Source organism: Cucurbita moschata, unplaced genomic scaffold (genome assembly GCF_002738365.1).
Source record: "Cucurbita moschata cultivar Rifu unplaced genomic scaffold, Cmos_1.0 Cmo_Scf00044, whole genome shotgun sequence".
Lineage (NCBI taxonomy): Eukaryota > Viridiplantae > Streptophyta > Magnoliopsida > Cucurbitales > Cucurbitaceae > Cucurbita > Cucurbita moschata.
Window position 1 is genome coordinate 1502665 of NW_019268560.1, and position 17270 is coordinate 1519934.

Genomic DNA, 17270 nt, shown 5'->3' on the forward strand with positions numbered 1-17270 from the left:
ATCAATGATTGAGATAAGCTTAGAGAAGCTAAAAGATGTAAATCAAATGATTGGGTCAGAGTGTGTAATATGAATGATTGAGATAAGATGAAAGGAGAAGGAGCCAGATAAGCTATTATTAGGGAGTCAAAACCCTAACGTGAGCTTAAATGAGTGAGTAAAACTAAACAAAAGTCTTTTCTAGTACTATATATCTCAATGAGGTAAACCGAATCTCATGCATAATTACTCGTGTTGAATAACTCACTGAGCTAGTGACAAGTAGGCTCATATCTCTTTGAATGTTTGTTTGACTACACATCGTTATACATTTATTGATATAAATAGAGTTCCTTGTATAAATTGGATTGGTTTCTATCTACGGTAATAAACCTTTTGATGAAGTTGTTACGATGAAATTAAAAGTTCCGATATTAAATTACAAAATTTTAAACAACATCAATCGAACCGTAAAAAAAAAAAATATTTATACTTACTTTAATATATATACCGGTGGCTAGAAGACTCAAGGTTTAAACTATATTGAACTTAAAAAATTACCAGAACATATATAAAAATATTTATAAAAATGCCATTTATAGAGATCATATTTTTGTTATTTTCGAAAGAAAGCAAAAAAAATAAAATTATAATTTTGGTTGACAGAGTAGGGAGAGTGTTCAAAATAAAAATGAAAAACATGCATTTTGTCCCACATCGACGAGTGTACGATGAAGGAACCGAGGACAAGCTATAAAAGGGAGGGATTCCGGCCCATCAAGTATACCTTTCTCGGCCTTTTGGCTAAGATCAAGTGTAGTATCTGTTCTTATCAGTTTAATATCTGATACGTGGGCCATCGGCCCACATGATATTAAATTTATGTTTTTAAGGGGAGAGCCCTCTTACGGTAGCTTGCTGCTGGGGCTCTTACGCGTCGCCTTGGCGCTGCACTACAGCTAAGGCCCGGCGCACCCTTCCAGTATGTAGTTTTAGTTGTATTAACCAAGTTTCGAACCTTGTTGGACTGGCTTGTTTCCTTTAAAAGGTTCGAGTTAATTTTTATTTATTAATCTTTTTTGTAAATCTTTGTGAAGTCGTTTTTTCTAAAGTTATTTAATGATTGTTGATATTTTAATTTCCTATTGTGTTGTGACCGAATATTTATGAATATCACACATTTTGTAGGTACAAATTCTTGTATGCCTTGAAACTATTATTTTACTCATCAAAATTTGAGCTTGAAAGTGTGGTATTGAGAGATTTTTACTCTGGAGAGAACAATTCATATCTGTAGATGAACAAGATGAACACGACTCGCTTTGGGCTTTGGACTTGCTGGGCTTCTCTAAAAGGTCTTTAATTGAGGTTCGACTCCTTTTCTTTTAGAGTCTTAGTTATTTTTTACAATACTTTTGTTTAACATTTGAGGATATTATTTAACATTTGAGGATTTTATTGACATGACTAAGTTTTAGAGCATTAGGGCATAACTTTGATACCATCCTTGTATGATTTGTTCACTTTGAGCATAAGCTCTTGCTTTGGGCTTTTCCAAAAAAGTCTCATACGAAATGGATATAATATTTCATGATTATAAACTTATGATTATAGTTATAAACCATGATTATTCCCTAAATTAGCGTAGTGAGACTTTCATCATTTCAATATCTATTTTTTTCATCATATCTATTTTTGTCTAAATTCAATTATATATATATTATACATATCTCGGTAGAGATCCTTCCATCTCTCCTAGAGTAATATATTTATAAAAAAAACAAAAAGAAAAGCCTAAAAAATAGATGAACTTTAGATTTTGACAAGGATTCTACAAAATTAAATAATAATAATAATAATAATAATAATAATAATAATTGGCAGCATCACAGGAGCCACATGTTGGTGGCCTTTTTTGTTAGAACAATTTTGATGACCATTTATGCGTTATGCCACCAACCGTTACATATTTGTCAACAAATTCATCGTAGAGTGTCCCAATTCCAAAATAACTATTAAATGTGAAATTAAATGAATGATGCCAATATATTACAATCTATCCAAAAACAAAAGTCATAAAACTCAAAAAAAAAAACAATCATTTTAAATCGATAAAAAATTATAAAATATATTTAAATATAGATCGATATTAAGACTCTTTACATGTATTTGATTGTATCAAGTTGAGAGACTTTTGTAAATTCAAATTAATTACGAGTTTTATATTTGTGGGAAAATAAAAGTAAAACATTAGATATGTAGACTTGTAAGAGTTTCATCCGATTTAGATTCAAGGTTGAAGTTCAATTGGTTCGGTTGGACCAATTCCATCCAGTCTAGTTGGATTTAGTTGCCATATTTGGACCTATTTCACTTTTTTTCCCTTGTTTTTTGAGCCATTTTATTGTTGGTAATCATTTGTTTCTTAAATTTCCCTCACACTCGTTGGATTGGTGTTCGCACCATTCTTCTTTTTCGTTCCACCTTTGTGTGATCTAAGGTTGTTGATGCTACTTTGGATCGTTGTCACTACAAATTGTTGCCGGATCTCACTTAGTAAGAAGAAATCACATTCTTGAGTTACACTCTTGACTGGACTACATTTAGTCCTTGCAAGTCTAAATTGCTCTTGGTTCATTTTGATTTAGTGCTCGATTTTGACGCAACACAACACATAAGTTTAACAAATGTATGATTCGATGCAAGGTTTTTGCATAGCACAATACATAGGTTCTGTACATGCAACAAAAAGTGTGGACTCAACTCAAGGTATTGATTTACCACAAACATTCGGATCAAGGAATGCAATCAAAGTTCAATCCCTGTTTCTTACGTTCTTGTATTCTCATATTGATATCCTTTAAATAGAATACAAGCTAACAACTAATACCTGCCAACAAGTAAAATATAAACTAATTAAATATCATAGAATACAAGCTAACAACTCATACCTGCCAACAAGTAAAATATAAATTAATTAAATATTGAAAATAAAATAAAATATACTATAAATCAAATCATAGAATATTAAAGAATATTAAGATATAATATCTAAGATATATTCCATAAATAATATATCTCAACAAGCAAGTCTGTTGGATTCTTTCGGCTTTGATTTGGTCTAAGACATTTAATTTTGATTTAAATTTTATTGGACTTTCACTTTCGTCCTCTTGTGACAAAGACACATAAAGAAAGTTGCATATAATTAATCTAAGATAAATCAATTATTTGCGTATCGAATCTGAATTAGTATTTTAAATTATACAAACTCATCTAATAAAAAAAATATGTGCATGATTATTTGTGTACTAATTTTTATGTTAATTATTTCGTCTTATTTTGAAATTAGAAAAGCCTATAATTTTGATAGATTCAAGATGTAAGCCATTTATTTAGTAGATTTTTCAGCTATGTGTTGATTTAAATATGTCAACGGTAAATATAAAAGCTTTCCGAAGGGGGTAGATACGAGGCGGTGTGCCAGTAAGAACGCACATCGATGAGAGAAAGAAATAGTGCTAGCGAAGACGTTGGGCCTGAAAGAGAGTGGACTGTGATGTCTCATTTTGGTTAAGGAGGAGAACAAAACAAATAGTGCTAGCGAAGACGTTGGGCCTGAAAGAGAGTGGACTGTGATGTCTCATTTTGGTTAAGGAGGAGAACAAAACAACCTAAGTATGTGGAAACCTCTCCTTAGCAGACCGTTTTAAAACCTTGTGGAAAAGGCCAAAAAGACAAGAGGACAATATCTGTTAGTAATGGATATGGGCCGTTACATCAACTTTCAGCTATATTTCTTGTATTTTATATCAAAACACTCCATTAGGCTTAAAATCTAGTGCAATCTAATTATTTATTATTAATTTTTTTAAAAAATATTTATTTAAATGGGCTCCATCTGATTTTTCTTCAATAAAAAATTCTTAAATTTTCGAAAATTTTAGTACCAATTTAAATATTTTTAACCTCAAGTATTTTTTAAATAAAATATTAATAGTTCTTTCAAATATAAATTTAATTTTAAAATTATTATTAAAAGTTTAAATATATTATTGAATTTTTTAAAAGTTTAAATTTTTAATGTAAAATTCAAGAAATTGTTTTTAGATGATGATGGTTTTAGAAATTGTTAGCAGTAAAGACGTATGAGAACAAAATATCTAAATCGTGTTTTATTTTTGTTTAATATATAGATCAGACGATTTAAAGCTCTAATCTCTTGGTCGAGATATATGTCTTTATAATCGATTTTTTATGTAGTTTTACAATAAGACGAACTATGCTACTCATGGTGGGTGTCGAAATAATTTTACATTTCTAAGAAAATAAAAATATAATTTACGATTTGATGGATACAATTACGTCTTATTATAATGAACCTTTTATCCTAAACCCAGACACCCATCACAAGTGTTCCTAAATTAAAATACCAATGGTACTCGTGATCGCATGATTAGCTAAGTTATGTGCAACCACATTTCAATTTCGATAAATTTGAATTTCATCGCCAATCTAATAGAATTTTGCGGTTAACCTATAAGTTTTCATAGTTTCAATTAGAAAAGCAACCACTTCAACCAGTTTCGAACGATCTAAGCAATCTTCAAACATATTTTACTATCGATATTGTAACGACCCAGATCCACCGCTAGCAAATATTGTCCTCTTTGAACTTTTGCTTCTGGGCTTCCCCTCAAGGCTTTAAAACGCGCTAGAGGAAGGTTTCCACATCCTTATAAAGGGTGTTTTGTTCTCCTCCCCCATTAATGTGGGACATCACAGATATTCACCTTATTCTTGACTATCGTACCTAATCTACAGTGCACGAAAATAAAAAGATTGATATATTTATGCTAATATTTTCTCGACCATTGTAGAAACAATTAATGCATAACTCTAAATTAAAAAGAATGCACGAATCATTAATTATAAATTATTAAAAAATTGAGAGTTTAAGTTAATACAATTATTTATAAATTTGACTTTAGTTTATAAGTATATATATATATATATATTTATTTATTTATTTATTTTTCTCCAGCAGTCCTTTTTTGAAAATTTGAAAATATTTAAGGACCAAGTCGAAAACTTTTACAGATAAAATATACACGTATATTACCTACCCCATGACCGTTTTATTCACACCATAACCATGACAGTGACAGGCAGATACTTTCAAGAAAGTATGCCACGTGGCATATTATCATTGGGTTGTCACTTACGATGGTCCACAATGGCGTAACGTTGGGGTTGTTTTTTTTTCCTTTATTTATTCCATTTGTTTATTTTACTTTTTGTCGTCGAGAACCTGCCGGTTCGGGCCGGTCTGGTCCAACTGTCCCACCGCTGTCAAAATCTTGCCAGCCACTAACCTCTCCAACGTGATCGCCACGTGGACGCACGAGGAGCGCGTGTTCCACACCGCCCATCTTCCTGTGAAATGTATCCGTGCGGCAAATGTTTTTATAATTTATATATATATTCTTGTAAATTAAATAGTTGATAAATTTTTATTTAAATTAATAATTAATTAATTTTTTTTTTGCACTATCAAAAATAAATTATAAATTTTATTATTAGTATTTATATTAATCTATATATATATATATATATATATTTTTTTTTTTAATTTTGGAAAATAAATAAATGACGTTTTTTTTAAAAAAAAAGCTAAGGAAATAAATTTATATTATTAAGAAAATAAAATTTATGACAGAAAAAATAGCCGTTATTATTAATATCCTCGTGGCGGTTTGCCGACATCGAACCGTCCGTTTCCGGAATCTTCCACTTTCCAGTTAATTAAAATTAATAAAAATGATTAGAGTTCATTACTTTCAGAACAGAAAGCCCCCGGCGTTCTAATCTACTTCACACCGATGGATCTCACCGCCGTTTGTTCACCATTATTGCAGCATTCCTAAGGTTTCTCTCGGTGTTTCCTTTGTTTTCATTGAATCTCACTATGGCGATGCTTTTTGGTTTTGGTTTGTTTACTGTGTGAGATATTCTTCTATTTTTGGTTGGATTTTCACGTGATTTCTTGTTAGTTTCAGACGCAATTCCTTTATTGTTGGATGATTTCTTCTTTTGGTTGGATTGGTAAGTTGGTGACTACGAATCGGGGTGAAGAAAAGGAGCTTAGTAGCGTATCGTGTTAGTTCTCCTTCAAAAGGAGTTGGAGAATCTTCTTTTGTTCGATACGTCTTTGAAGCAATCCGAAGGCTGTCTTGTTCATATTCTTCTCCGATAACTTCTTGGTGTGCGGAAGACTGTGGAGGTTTGGATTGGAGATTAATAGCGAGTAGGGAGTTTTTCGTTTCTCGTCTTCGTTTTTCTTTATGTACACTTCAAGCGAATTTGGTGGGATTGAATTAGTCTGCGGTAGTCAATTTTTTTTGCTATTTCTGTATGATTTGTGCTGAAATTGCTTGGTACTCTTCTTTCCTTTCGTTCTATTTAATAATTTACTAATTTTGGGAATTGTTGCCATTAGAAACGATTAATTACTTCATCCGTTGATACTATGAATTCGTTTAGTTGAACTTTGTTTTGTTGCTTGAAATCATCAATGGAGATATTAATTCGTCTTTTACAAGAGTTAATTAGGTTGCTTCTCCAGTTTTCCAGATTTTTTTGGTTTTATGTTTCTTTACATGTGCGTTACCCTAGCTGATAACGGTTCCATTTAGCAAATGGGTTAGTTGCAAGAGCTGAATGTGAGATTTGATGGTCAAATTTAGTAGTTTATGGACAACGGAATTTTGCAGACGATTTATTTCCATTAGTTCGGTGATGGAATCTACTTTGTTTTATACTTCAGGGAAATAAATTCGCCTGCGGAGGAGCTATAAGAAAATGGCTACTTTGCAAGATATTGGGGTTTCTGCAGCTATCAATATTCTCAGCGCATTCATCTTCCTTTTGGTTTTTGCCATTTTAAGGCTCCAGCCTTTCAATGACAGGGTTTACTTTTCGAAGTGGTATTTGAAGGGTTTAAGGAGCAGCCCGACACATGCGGGTGCCTTTGTACGTAGGTTTGTCAACTTGGACTTCAGGTCTTATCTTAAGTTTTTGAATTGGATGCCCGAAGCCATCAGAATGCCAGAACCTGAGCTTATTGACCATGCAGGATTGGATTCTGCTGTGTACTTGCGGATATACTTGATAGGGTATGCCCTGAACTATATGTTATGCCTTCTATTTTAATTATCATATACGCTTTTCTTGCATATGTTAATGGCAACTTTATATAGGAACCCCGACCACATGTTGAATTAGGTGAATTAAAAGATAGTTTGTTCTCAATTTAAGTTGTTGAGCTGTAAATTGTCCATAAATTTCCCTATTTAGATAATCGACCCATCCCAAACCAATTATATAGTATCTGGTATGGGTTGATTTGAATTTTTTAATGTTATTTAATTTAAATTTTGTAGAAGAGAGAGAGAGAAAAAAAAAAAAAAAGAAGAAGAAATGGAGGGTCTTTACCTGTCTTCACATGTCTTCAACATGGAATTAAAAAGAATGATTCAATGTCCTATTTTAAACTACTACTACAAAGTATTGAACCAATAATATTCTGAAGATCGTTGGTGAGTAAAGAAAATCTCAAAGAGTGAAAAGAAAATCTCAAAGAGTGAAATGAAATTAAGAGACATTTATGTGCAAATAACTTTATCATAACAAAAAGAGTTAGATATATTTCTAATCAATATGTTATTCAATTTATTGGAACCAACCCAGTGTACCCTAATTTATAGCATGACTAATCCGGTCGTTTGAGTTGGGTTTATTTGAATTTTTTGGCCCTAATTTTTGTTGTATGAGTGGCTTAGTTACACTTTTTCTCTTGCTTATTGAACAAGACATTATCAATTTTTATCCTTTTCTTTCTATCTTATATTGCTTGCTTCTTTTGGACAGTGTTTTGGGTCCTTATGGAAGACATTATTGATGGCGAAAACTGATAACTTTATGTCACAGCAACAAATATGAATATAATAGAATATGTTGTTAAGGGGAAATATAATGCTTTTGTTCAATGTTGAACTTCGGAAAGAATGCAAGGTAAAGAAGGGCCACAAAAGGGAGTGAAACTATGAAAATGGGCTCCCTTTTAGTAAAATAAGACCTAGTGTGTAACAAAAAGGCCTTGTGACGGAAGCTAGGAGAAAAATAGAATCTAACAAGGAACCAAATATTATCAGGTCTTTCCTAACCCCTAGAGATTCTATTATTCTTCTCGAGTCTCGCCTTAAAGACTCCACAAAATAGCACACACTCGAGCTTGCTACAAAAATGATCATTACTCACGTAAAGAAAAAGGAGGAGGTCTTTAATCACATCTTGACCACTCTAAACCAACTACTTTCCGAAAACTCGATGGTCCTTGTATCAGCCTTTTTCTTTGTTTGGCGAAGGGAGCGTGAAGACATTTTAGTTTGATTTGCTCCCTGAGAGGCAATAAAATGAAAGTTTGAACGCCTGAAAGAAGCAACTCCAAATGGCACTTTCAAAATCACGTCTCTAGAGGATATGGACAGGATCCTCTGTCATTCTTCAGCAAAGAATCAACAAAATAACCCAACCAAGGTGGGCCTCCTACCCAAACCCGATCCAAAGTTTGAATTCTTCTACGTGTAACTTGCCACTTGAAAAAACTTCATGTTCTGGAGAATTTTCACCTTCCACAGATCTAAAAACAAAACCACTCCGAGGGGTGGGATTGACCAAACACTGAAAGAAGTTGTAGGAAAAACCTTTGGATGGACAAGGACTCCAAAGGCAAACACTCCCTAGCTAGGGCCAAAGCGACACTCTCGAGTAAAATAACAAAGCCAAAACTCCATTGTTTCTCTATTGGTGAATGGATGATGGAACCTTAAAGAGGGAGGAAGAGAGTTCTTAGATAGAGAAAGGATCAAAGCCACTAAATGATTCCTTAAAGAGGATTGCTAGCATAATCGAGAAACCTAGAGCGGTCTATCCCTCAACAACCTGTCCTCTCAAAAAAGTATTTCTCCCCTCTCCCACATCACACCAAACAAACTTGTGAAGAAAAGAAAGCTCAGCCAAAATAACTTCTCACGGGCTTTTGGAACGACCTCTAATCCCATCAACAATCGATTTAAAAGGATTAGGATTGTACTTGCTAATTGTGACTTTGTACCCTAAGGTATTAGGTTCTTGATTGTTGAGGATGATTGGAGTCCCACCTTGGCTAATTAAGGGGAAGATCATGGGCATATAAGTAAGCACCCTATCTCCATTGGTATGAGGTCTTTTGGGGAAACCAAAAGCAAAGTCATGAGAGCTTATGCTCAAAGTAGATAATATAATATCAATGTGGAGGGTCTGTTGTTCCTAACATAGTATCAGAGCCATGCCTTAACTTAGCCCTGTCAAGAGAATCCTTAAGTGTCAAACAAAGAAGTTGCGAGCTTTAAAGGTCTAGTCATAGTGACTAGATGTCGAACAAAGAGTGTATTTTGTTCTAGGACTCCAAAGAAGGAGTCGAGCCTCAATTAAGGAGAGGTTGTTCGAGGGCACTAGAGAAGGAGGCCTCATGAGAGGCTTGTTCGAGAGGAGGATTGTTAAGGATTGATGAGTTCCGCATTGACTAATTAAGGGGAAGATCATGAGTATATAAGTGAGGGACATTATCTCCATTGGTATAAGACCTTTTGGGGAAACAAAAAATAAAGCCATGACAGCTCACTCAAAGTGGAGAGTATTATCATACCAATGTGGAGGGTTCGTTGTTCCTAACAATGTTGCCATTGTCAAAGCCATTTGGCCAACTGGGCCTCTTTCTGGTCCTTACGTTACATATGCCTTGTCCCCAGGATCCACTGGGGGTAAGTCACAGGATGCAATACTTCATGTCATAAACCCTCCTCATAAGAAATCCCTCATCAATTTCTTGATCGCCTTGCCAACTGCACTAGAGACTAAATATGGACATAGTAGTTCTGAGTGCCACTTGGGACCAATTGAATTAGGCGGGGGTTAGCCTTCCACCGTTTGAGAAAAAACTATTTCTCCAAGATGGGAGTCTCTTTTGAGGTCTACTTTTTCCTGTGACGGTCTCAAAACTTAAGGCTCCTAGGATTGTGTCCAATGGAGAGAACTAAATAAGGAAGAGGGCCAACTCACACGCCACAAAAGTCGCCCATCTACCCAACTTTTGATAAGGTCACAATTTAGACCTAAGATTTGACGTTTTTCTTGGTTGATCTTGAGACCTTGAATAGCGTCAGAAAACGGTAAAGGATTCATATTAAGAAAAAATTCACTATTTTCGAAGCAGAGGAAAATTGTATAGTCGGCAAACTGGGGGCAAGATAAGACCACATTTCTTTTCCAATTGTATCATTAGTAAGTTCATTGAGGGAAATTTTAGTGTCTGGAAGGAAAGAGTAAGTGATTGCATGAACTAACAATCACTAAGTTCGTGGAATTTTACATTTTGGAAGCATATAGAGAAAATGGCTAACACAGGAAAGAAGAGAATATATTTGTTTAAAGAGCAAACCGGTCTTACTTTCATTTCAGACTCTGCATTTCCTTGAAATTAATTTGAGAGCTGAGAGACCTATTTTAATCGCAATTTTATGTCCACTCATGTGCTATGATGCACATAGTAAAATAATTTGATATTGATGCAAAATGATTAAATAGATGTGAACTCCTTTATACTTTTCTCTATTCTTGAAATTGAGATTGGTTTAGAATGTAGATGAAGTTAAGAGTTATTTTCTCAAAGTTTGGGTCCATGGATCTTACTTATTGTCTACTTTCTGTTTTCCTTATTTTGACTACTCTGTAAAAGGCTTGTTGTCTGTGATCTTTCTATAAGCCTCATCTTTTAAAGTACAAATGGATGCAATATTTTGACACATCCTTTGGGTTACCATGGTCATTTGCTAGGTTTCAGGATTGTTATTTCGGTTGATATATTTATTTATTTAATTTTAATTTATTAGTTGTAAGTTCCTTAGAAATGTTGGTTGTAGTATTTATCATACCTCCATTACCTTATTGCAGGCTTAAGATCTTTGTCCCAATAGCATTCCTTGCATGGGCTGTACTGGTCCCAGTTAATTATACCGATGATAATCTGAGTATTGCTAAAGTGACGGCAAATGTGACTGCAAGTGATATTGACAAGCTTTCAATATCAAACATCCCTGCCAAATCACAAAGGTTTCAAAGGCTTCTTTCTCTCAATGGCTATAATGGAATTTTTTTCTTAATTAGGCTGCATGGACCAGATGCTTGCTTTATGGTTTTGCTCCACTGATCATGTTGGTTATGCCGTTGATATCCTGTTAAGCTTCCGCATCCTTTTCTTCTATTAATTATCATTAGTTGGTCCTTCTGTAACAATAGCTTTTCCAATTAAATGGCTAGTAAACTTTCATGTAGTAGTCCATATAACTGCAATTATTTGCATTTTGTTCACTACTACTGCATTAGTTTGGTCAAACTTCAAAACCACCCCGCTTTTCTCCTTGATTGTATGATCAAAAGAAGTTGGAGTTACGTCTTTCGTAATTTATTTATATTCTATAAATGAAGTTAAATGAAACATGTCAAAATATTTTCTTGCATGAATTTTGAACATGGTTCATTGAAAGCATGATCACAGAATCAATCTTGAAGTCTAGGTAAGTATCAGGTACACTGGTTATCCATTTAGAGAAATTTAAATGAATTAGAATCTGCCAGAAATTTAAGTCTGTTGGGTTGTCACTCTCAGGAAAAAATGTTTAGTAAAGGAGGGGAAATTTAATCGAGCATTTTCACCCTTCATTTAAGTAGCATTGGTACTTGTAAATCCTTAATTTTCTCTGTAAAAGTTCAGGTTCACATTAAAAAATATATTACAGCGTTTTTTTTTTCCATTTTTTCTAGTAGTGATTGTGAATTTTGATGTCTGTCCTTCAGCATTATTTCATATTTTACTCCTTGTTCCATAATGTAGGTTTTGGAGTCATCTAGTGATGGCTTATGCATTTACCTTCTGGACATGCTATGTGCTGATGAAGGAGTATGGAAAGATTGCTTCACTGAGACTACAATTTCTTGCATCTGAAAAACGGCGTCCTGATCAGTTTACAGTGAGATTAGATCATAACACTTTTACATTTGATAAAATTTATTACTAATAAATTGGTTACCTCTAATTGTATCTCTTTTTCCTATGTGTTGTAACATAAGATTTTCTCTCTTTTCTAGTTCTAAGCTTAATTGGGTTTATTGGGTTAAGCCTCTTCGTGTAGAGCCATTAGGTTGCTTTTAGTTTTCATGGGTCTGTCGATTTGGTTTGGTGGGTTTTAGTTTTCTAGTTCTAAGCTTAATTGGTTTTGGTGGGTTTTAGTTTTCTAGTTCTAAGCTTAATTGGTTTTGGTGGGTATTCTCCTACCTCTGGATGACTTGTCTAGGAAATCTTTAAGCTTTGACTAGTTAGAGGTGTTCTTCCAATAGTTCACTTTTATATGCTGCATCACTAATATCATTCTTTCATGTGAGCTTGAGCCGTTTATTTCATTTTTGGCAGGTCCTTGTAAGAAATGTCCCACCCGATCCGGATGAATCTGTCAGCGAGCTTGTTGAGCACTTTTTCTTAGTGAACCATCCGGGTCACTATCTTACTCATCAGGTTTGGGCTCGCAAGACTAGTGATGTCTTTATTTCTCTCTCTCTCTCTCTCTCTCTCTCTTTTCAAACATAGACAGTCCAAAATGTAATATCCGAGGTTCCAAAGAGATTTGTTATGAGTTTAAGTGATTATGATTTAAAAATGTTTCGATACCACTCCGGAATTACCTAAATGTCCAGTTTTCTTACAATGAACGTGTTACAATTCTCCTGATTTGAAGAAATTATCTACAGGTCGTACGGGATGCAAACAAGTTGGCCAAACTAGTCAAGAAGAAGAAGAAAGCACAGAATTGGCTTGACTACTACCAACTCAAGTATTCAAGAAACTCTACAATTAAGCCTGTCGTGAAGGTAACTATTTAAGTGGAATATTTCTTATCGGGTCTTCTCCTGCCTATGTTGAATTTCTATCTTTTTTTTTGAAATACTCCTGAAATTTGTATTGCAACTAGACTGGTTTTCTTGGACTCTGGGGGAAGAAAGTGGACGCAATTGAGTTTCAAACAGCAGAGATTGAGAGGCTATCCATAGAAGTAAGTAATTCTTGTCCAGTTTCTATCTTGAAAATTTTGCATACTTTATATACTATTGTGATAACTGATTCTTATGCATGCATGGTTGGTAAGAGCAATGTCAAACTGTAGGAGTTTAAAATCGTAAGAAATTTTTAATAATTAGGCTGCACAGCATATGGTGCATAGGTTTGAAGCTGTTAGTTGATCATTATATTGCAGTACACTAATTCAAGTATAGGGGTTAATGCCTTTTTTTTTTCCGGGTTTCTTCTGCCGATTAATTCTCACTCCATTTATGTTAGGAGATGAATCAGCAACGATTTGACGGTAAGTTGGGAACTACTGTGGGAAACTGGATGGGTTTCATAAATGGCTCATTTTATTTTAGGTCCTTAATGTTATTCAATATTGAGAGAATACTCGAAGTTGTTCGTATAAACAGAAATTGTACTAATGGGTCTCTAAATCTAAATTATATAATAAAAAATGTCATAGTAATATATGTGATTGCACTTAATATTACTTTTTTTTTTCCTGAAATTTTTTATTCCTTTTCCACTATATTTGCTGAGGTCTTTGTACTGTCCAGATAGCCTCGGAGAGAAAAAGGATTTCCGATGATCCAAAATCTATTATGCCAGCAGCATTTGTATCATTTAAGTCGCGTTGGGGTGCAGCTGTTTGTGCACAAACTCAGCAATCTAGAAATCCAACTATTTGGTTGAGTGAATGGGCTCCAGAACCACGTGATGTATATTGGGAAAATCTTGCAATTCCATATGTTTCACTTACCATTAGAAGGCTAATTATGGGCGTTGCATTCTTCTTTCTTACTTTCTTCTTCATGATTCCCATATCATTAGTACAGTCTCTTGCTAGCATTGAGGGGATTGAGAAGATTGCACCATTCCTAAAACCCCTTATTGAAAGGTATATTTCACCCTTGGATCATTTAAATCCTGTATTGGCTTTTGAATTGACAACAAAATATTATTATTCAATTTATTCATTTACCATTCTTTTTGCAGGGACTTTGTTAAGTCATTTGTCCAAGGTTTTCTTCCTGGAATCGTGTTGAAGCTTTTTCTCATTTTTCTGCCTACAATATTGATGATAATGGCTAAATTTGAAGGATTTACATCTCTATCTTCTCTAGAAAGGAGAGCAGCAGCTCGTTACTACGTTTTCAACTTTGTGAACGTGTTCCTTGGCAGTGTTATTGCAGGAGCTGCTTTTGAACAGCTGAATACTTTTATTAAGCAGTCTGCTAATGAGTAAGATACTCTACCCCCTATAAATTAGTCCGCAATGATCCATTATAGTTGATTTCATTTGTTTTGTTGTATGCATTTCCATCGAAGAACTGAGGTGATCGGTTTGCAATTTGTTGGGGTCGTTCTTTTTCTGATTGTGGTTTCGGGTGCTTACATTTTCGTATGTATGTTCACGTGCATGCATGCATAAGTACTCATCATCTTTTCAATTTCGCACTTTTGTTCTTTTCTGTAGAATTCCCAAGACAATCGGTGTGGCGATACCGATGAAAGCGACTTTCTTTATAACTTATATCATGGTTGATGGATGGGCTGGCATTGCTGGGGAGATTTTGATGTTAAAGCCCCTAATAATGTTCCACTTGAAGAACTTTTTCTTAGTGAAGACTGAAAAGGATAGGGAAGAGGCAATGGATCCTGGAAGTCTTGGTTTCAACACAGGAGAACCTCGAATTCAATTATATTTTCTATTAGGCCTCGTCTATGCAACTGTGACGCCTCTCTTGCTTCCTTTTATCATAGTCTTCTTCGCCCTCGGCTTTGTTGTCTTCCGGCATCAGGTTAGTTAAGAACTCTTATACATTTTTCTCATGGATTATCGTTTAAGATACACGGATCTTGGTTCGTCTGCTTCGTATTTATGTCTATATTTACTGAATGTTTTATACCCTTCCAAAAAATTGCAGATCATAAATGTTTACAACCAGGAATATGAGAGTGCTGCGGCGTTCTGGCCTGATGTCCATGGGCGAATCATTTATGCATTGATTTTCTCACAGGTGGTTCTAATGGGACTACTAAGTACAAAGAAAGCTGCCCAATCAACCCCATTTCTAATTGCACTTCCAGTAATCACAATATCATTCCATCTGTACTGCAAGGGCCGTTACGAACCTGCATTTATCCGATATCCCATAGAGGTTTGTCAAACTTTATTTAGTAGTCAGGCCATCACGATTTATGTTCACCCCGATAGCCCGATTTTATTGTTTGAACGGGTCTTTCCTCTTTTTTACTTCATGTTTGTTTCTTATCAGTTCTGATTGTAATGTTCGGATTGCAGGAAGCAATGATGAAGGACACTTTGGAACGTGCAAGGGAACCAAACCTGAATTTGAAAGGATACTTACAAACTGCATATGCCCATCCAGTTTTCAAGGAAAGTGAAGAGGACGATGAAGCCGAATCAAACGAAGCATTTGAAACAGAGAGTACGTTGGTAGCGACGAAACGCCAGTCGAGAAGGAACACTCCAATACCGAGCAAAGCCAGTGTTCCTTCGTCTCCTTCTTTGCCCGAGGTTCGGAGGGATAGGCATCAACCTTGAAAAGTAAATCAAAAGGTACATAGGATCCACATCTCTTTGTACATTTTACTGTAAACTAAAATGGTGTCTGTTGTGGAGAAATGATGATGCTGTAAATTGTATGAGAAAAGGTGTAGAATGTAGAGTAGTAACCAATGAGAAGAGTTGGAGTTGTCATTATGCTTAGCATAGTATAATTTTTTCTTATTTAGTTGGTTTTTTTAATAATAAGGATTATGATAAATTATGTACTGTCGGGGCCTTTTCTGCAATTTCCTGTTTTTTTTGGGTTCAATGTGTAAACTATTTTTGTGGCAAGCCCTCTTTTATAGGTTAAAGGAGGATTGGATTTAACCTACAACTCTTAATTGTTGAATCTGAAGTGGACTGTAATTGAGTGGAGTTTCTTGAGAGTCGGGTCGACTCTCGAGTCTAAAAACTCTATTTGCTGAAGACTTTCTTCAAACGAACAAGTTTCGATTTAGTTAAATGCCTTTTTCAAAGAAAAAGAAAGAAAGAATACTCTACTAGAAACACGACACTAAGAGTTGGATCAGCAAACTTATATTCAGCAAAAATTTCATTTTTTTGGGTAGTACACAATTGGATGGGGGTCGGGATATAATTTGATATGGTAGATGGTAAAATTTGCGATAGTTTGAACTTCTTTCTAAATCAATTTAGAGTTAAGCTTTCTTTAACCTGAATCAATTTATTGACGTTCTTTAATCAAAAGAAGAAGAAACATGTCTTAATCAATTTGTTAATTTGTTCGTGTTGACATAAATAATGGTAACACTAATTTAAGAGTTGTCTAGTTGTTAATTTTTTTTTTTAAAATTTGTCGTAGTGTCCAGCCAACTCGGTCATTTACTCATTGAACTCGAACCTGAATCAACCAATTCCTAAAAGCATAACCTAACCCAACCTTTATAATTTCGGTTTGGTTCGTTCGAGTTATCATGTTCAATGTATGCTCCTAATAAAATCGGTGAAATACAAAAAAAATAAAAAATAAAAAATTATGAATTCATTTCCAATGGTGGGTATTAGGTACGATCGAAATTTAGTAGATAAAAAAAAAAAAAAAAACACACTTTATAAGATTTATGTTTGTTAGGGTTTTATTAACATTATTTTATTTTTTACAACAGCTTTTTTAATTATTATTTTTTATTTAATGAAAGTTACTTATTGGCTGTTGGCTTACCAAAAAACCCTTTGCATTCAAAGAAGTGAAAAGGGGCATATTTGGAAATAAATTAGTGAATTAATTAAATATAGAATTGCCAACCATAATATAATTCCAGCCATTATTAATGGAAATATTGACATTTTATTAATATTCCAAATACCATTTAAAAATAATAATTATAATCAATTAATATGATATTTATTAGGTACATGAAGCTATTTATTATGTCATAATAGCATAAATTGCTAGAAAAAAAAAGAGTTATTCTAATATGATGTAATTAAACATTTTTTTTGGTGTAACATTCCAAAAAACTTAAAAAAATTACA

The 17270-nt window shown here is 34.1% G+C and overlaps 1 protein-coding gene, 1 long non-coding RNA gene and 1 other non-coding gene across 10 annotated transcripts; all 3 read left to right on the forward strand.

The window, feature by feature from the left end:
* Window positions 1-762: 762 nt before the first annotated feature.
* On the forward strand, window positions 763-959 carry LOC111434414. Its single transcript, XR_002708948.1, has one exon. It is a non-coding gene; the product is annotated as a U2 spliceosomal RNA (small nuclear RNA).
* On the forward strand, window positions 767-2540 carry LOC111433989. Its single transcript, XR_002708892.1, has 3 exons — window positions 767-1027; window positions 1168-1347; window positions 2480-2540. It is a non-coding gene; the product is annotated as an uncharacterized LOC111433989 (long non-coding RNA).
* A 3161-nt stretch (window positions 2541-5701) lies between these two features.
* LOC111433986 (calcium permeable stress-gated cation channel 1-like) lies at window positions 5702-16157 on the forward strand. Of its 8 annotated transcripts, none has more exons than XM_023071270.1 (13): window positions 5702-5907; window positions 6039-6262; window positions 6806-7154; window positions 11032-11190; window positions 11972-12107; window positions 12548-12649; window positions 12883-13002; window positions 13104-13184; window positions 13756-14096; window positions 14195-14440; window positions 14676-15000; window positions 15127-15360; window positions 15504-15767. In XM_023071270.1, exons 3-13 carry the CDS (start codon window positions 6841-6843, stop codon window positions 15765-15767), a joined length of 2322 nt encoding a protein of 773 aa, XP_022927038.1. In that variant the 5' UTR covers window positions 5702-5907; window positions 6039-6262; window positions 6806-6840. The 8 variants fall into 8 exon arrangements, with proteins under 8 accessions (XP_022927038.1, XP_022927036.1, XP_022927041.1 ...); XM_023071268.1 differs by having other exon boundaries at window positions 5703-5907; window positions 6039-6286; XM_023071273.1 differs by lacking the exon at window positions 6039-6262 and having other exon boundaries at window positions 5827-5907.
* The last annotated feature ends 1113 nt before the right edge of the window (window positions 16158-17270 follow it).

Excerpts from the sequence above, each read along its gene's own strand:
- LOC111433986 (XM_023071270.1), top strand. The coding sequence starts at position 6,841 with ATGGCTACTTTGCAAGATATTGGGGTTTCTGCAGCTATCAATATTCTC. Across the intron at positions 13,003-13,103 it reads CAATTAAGCCTGTCGTGAAG|ACTGGTTTTCTTGGACTCTG; the intron begins GTAACTATTTAA and ends TATTGCAACTAG. Across the intron at positions 13,185-13,755 it reads TTGAGAGGCTATCCATAGAA|ATAGCCTCGGAGAGAAAAAG; the intron begins GTAAGTAATTCT and ends TGTACTGTCCAG.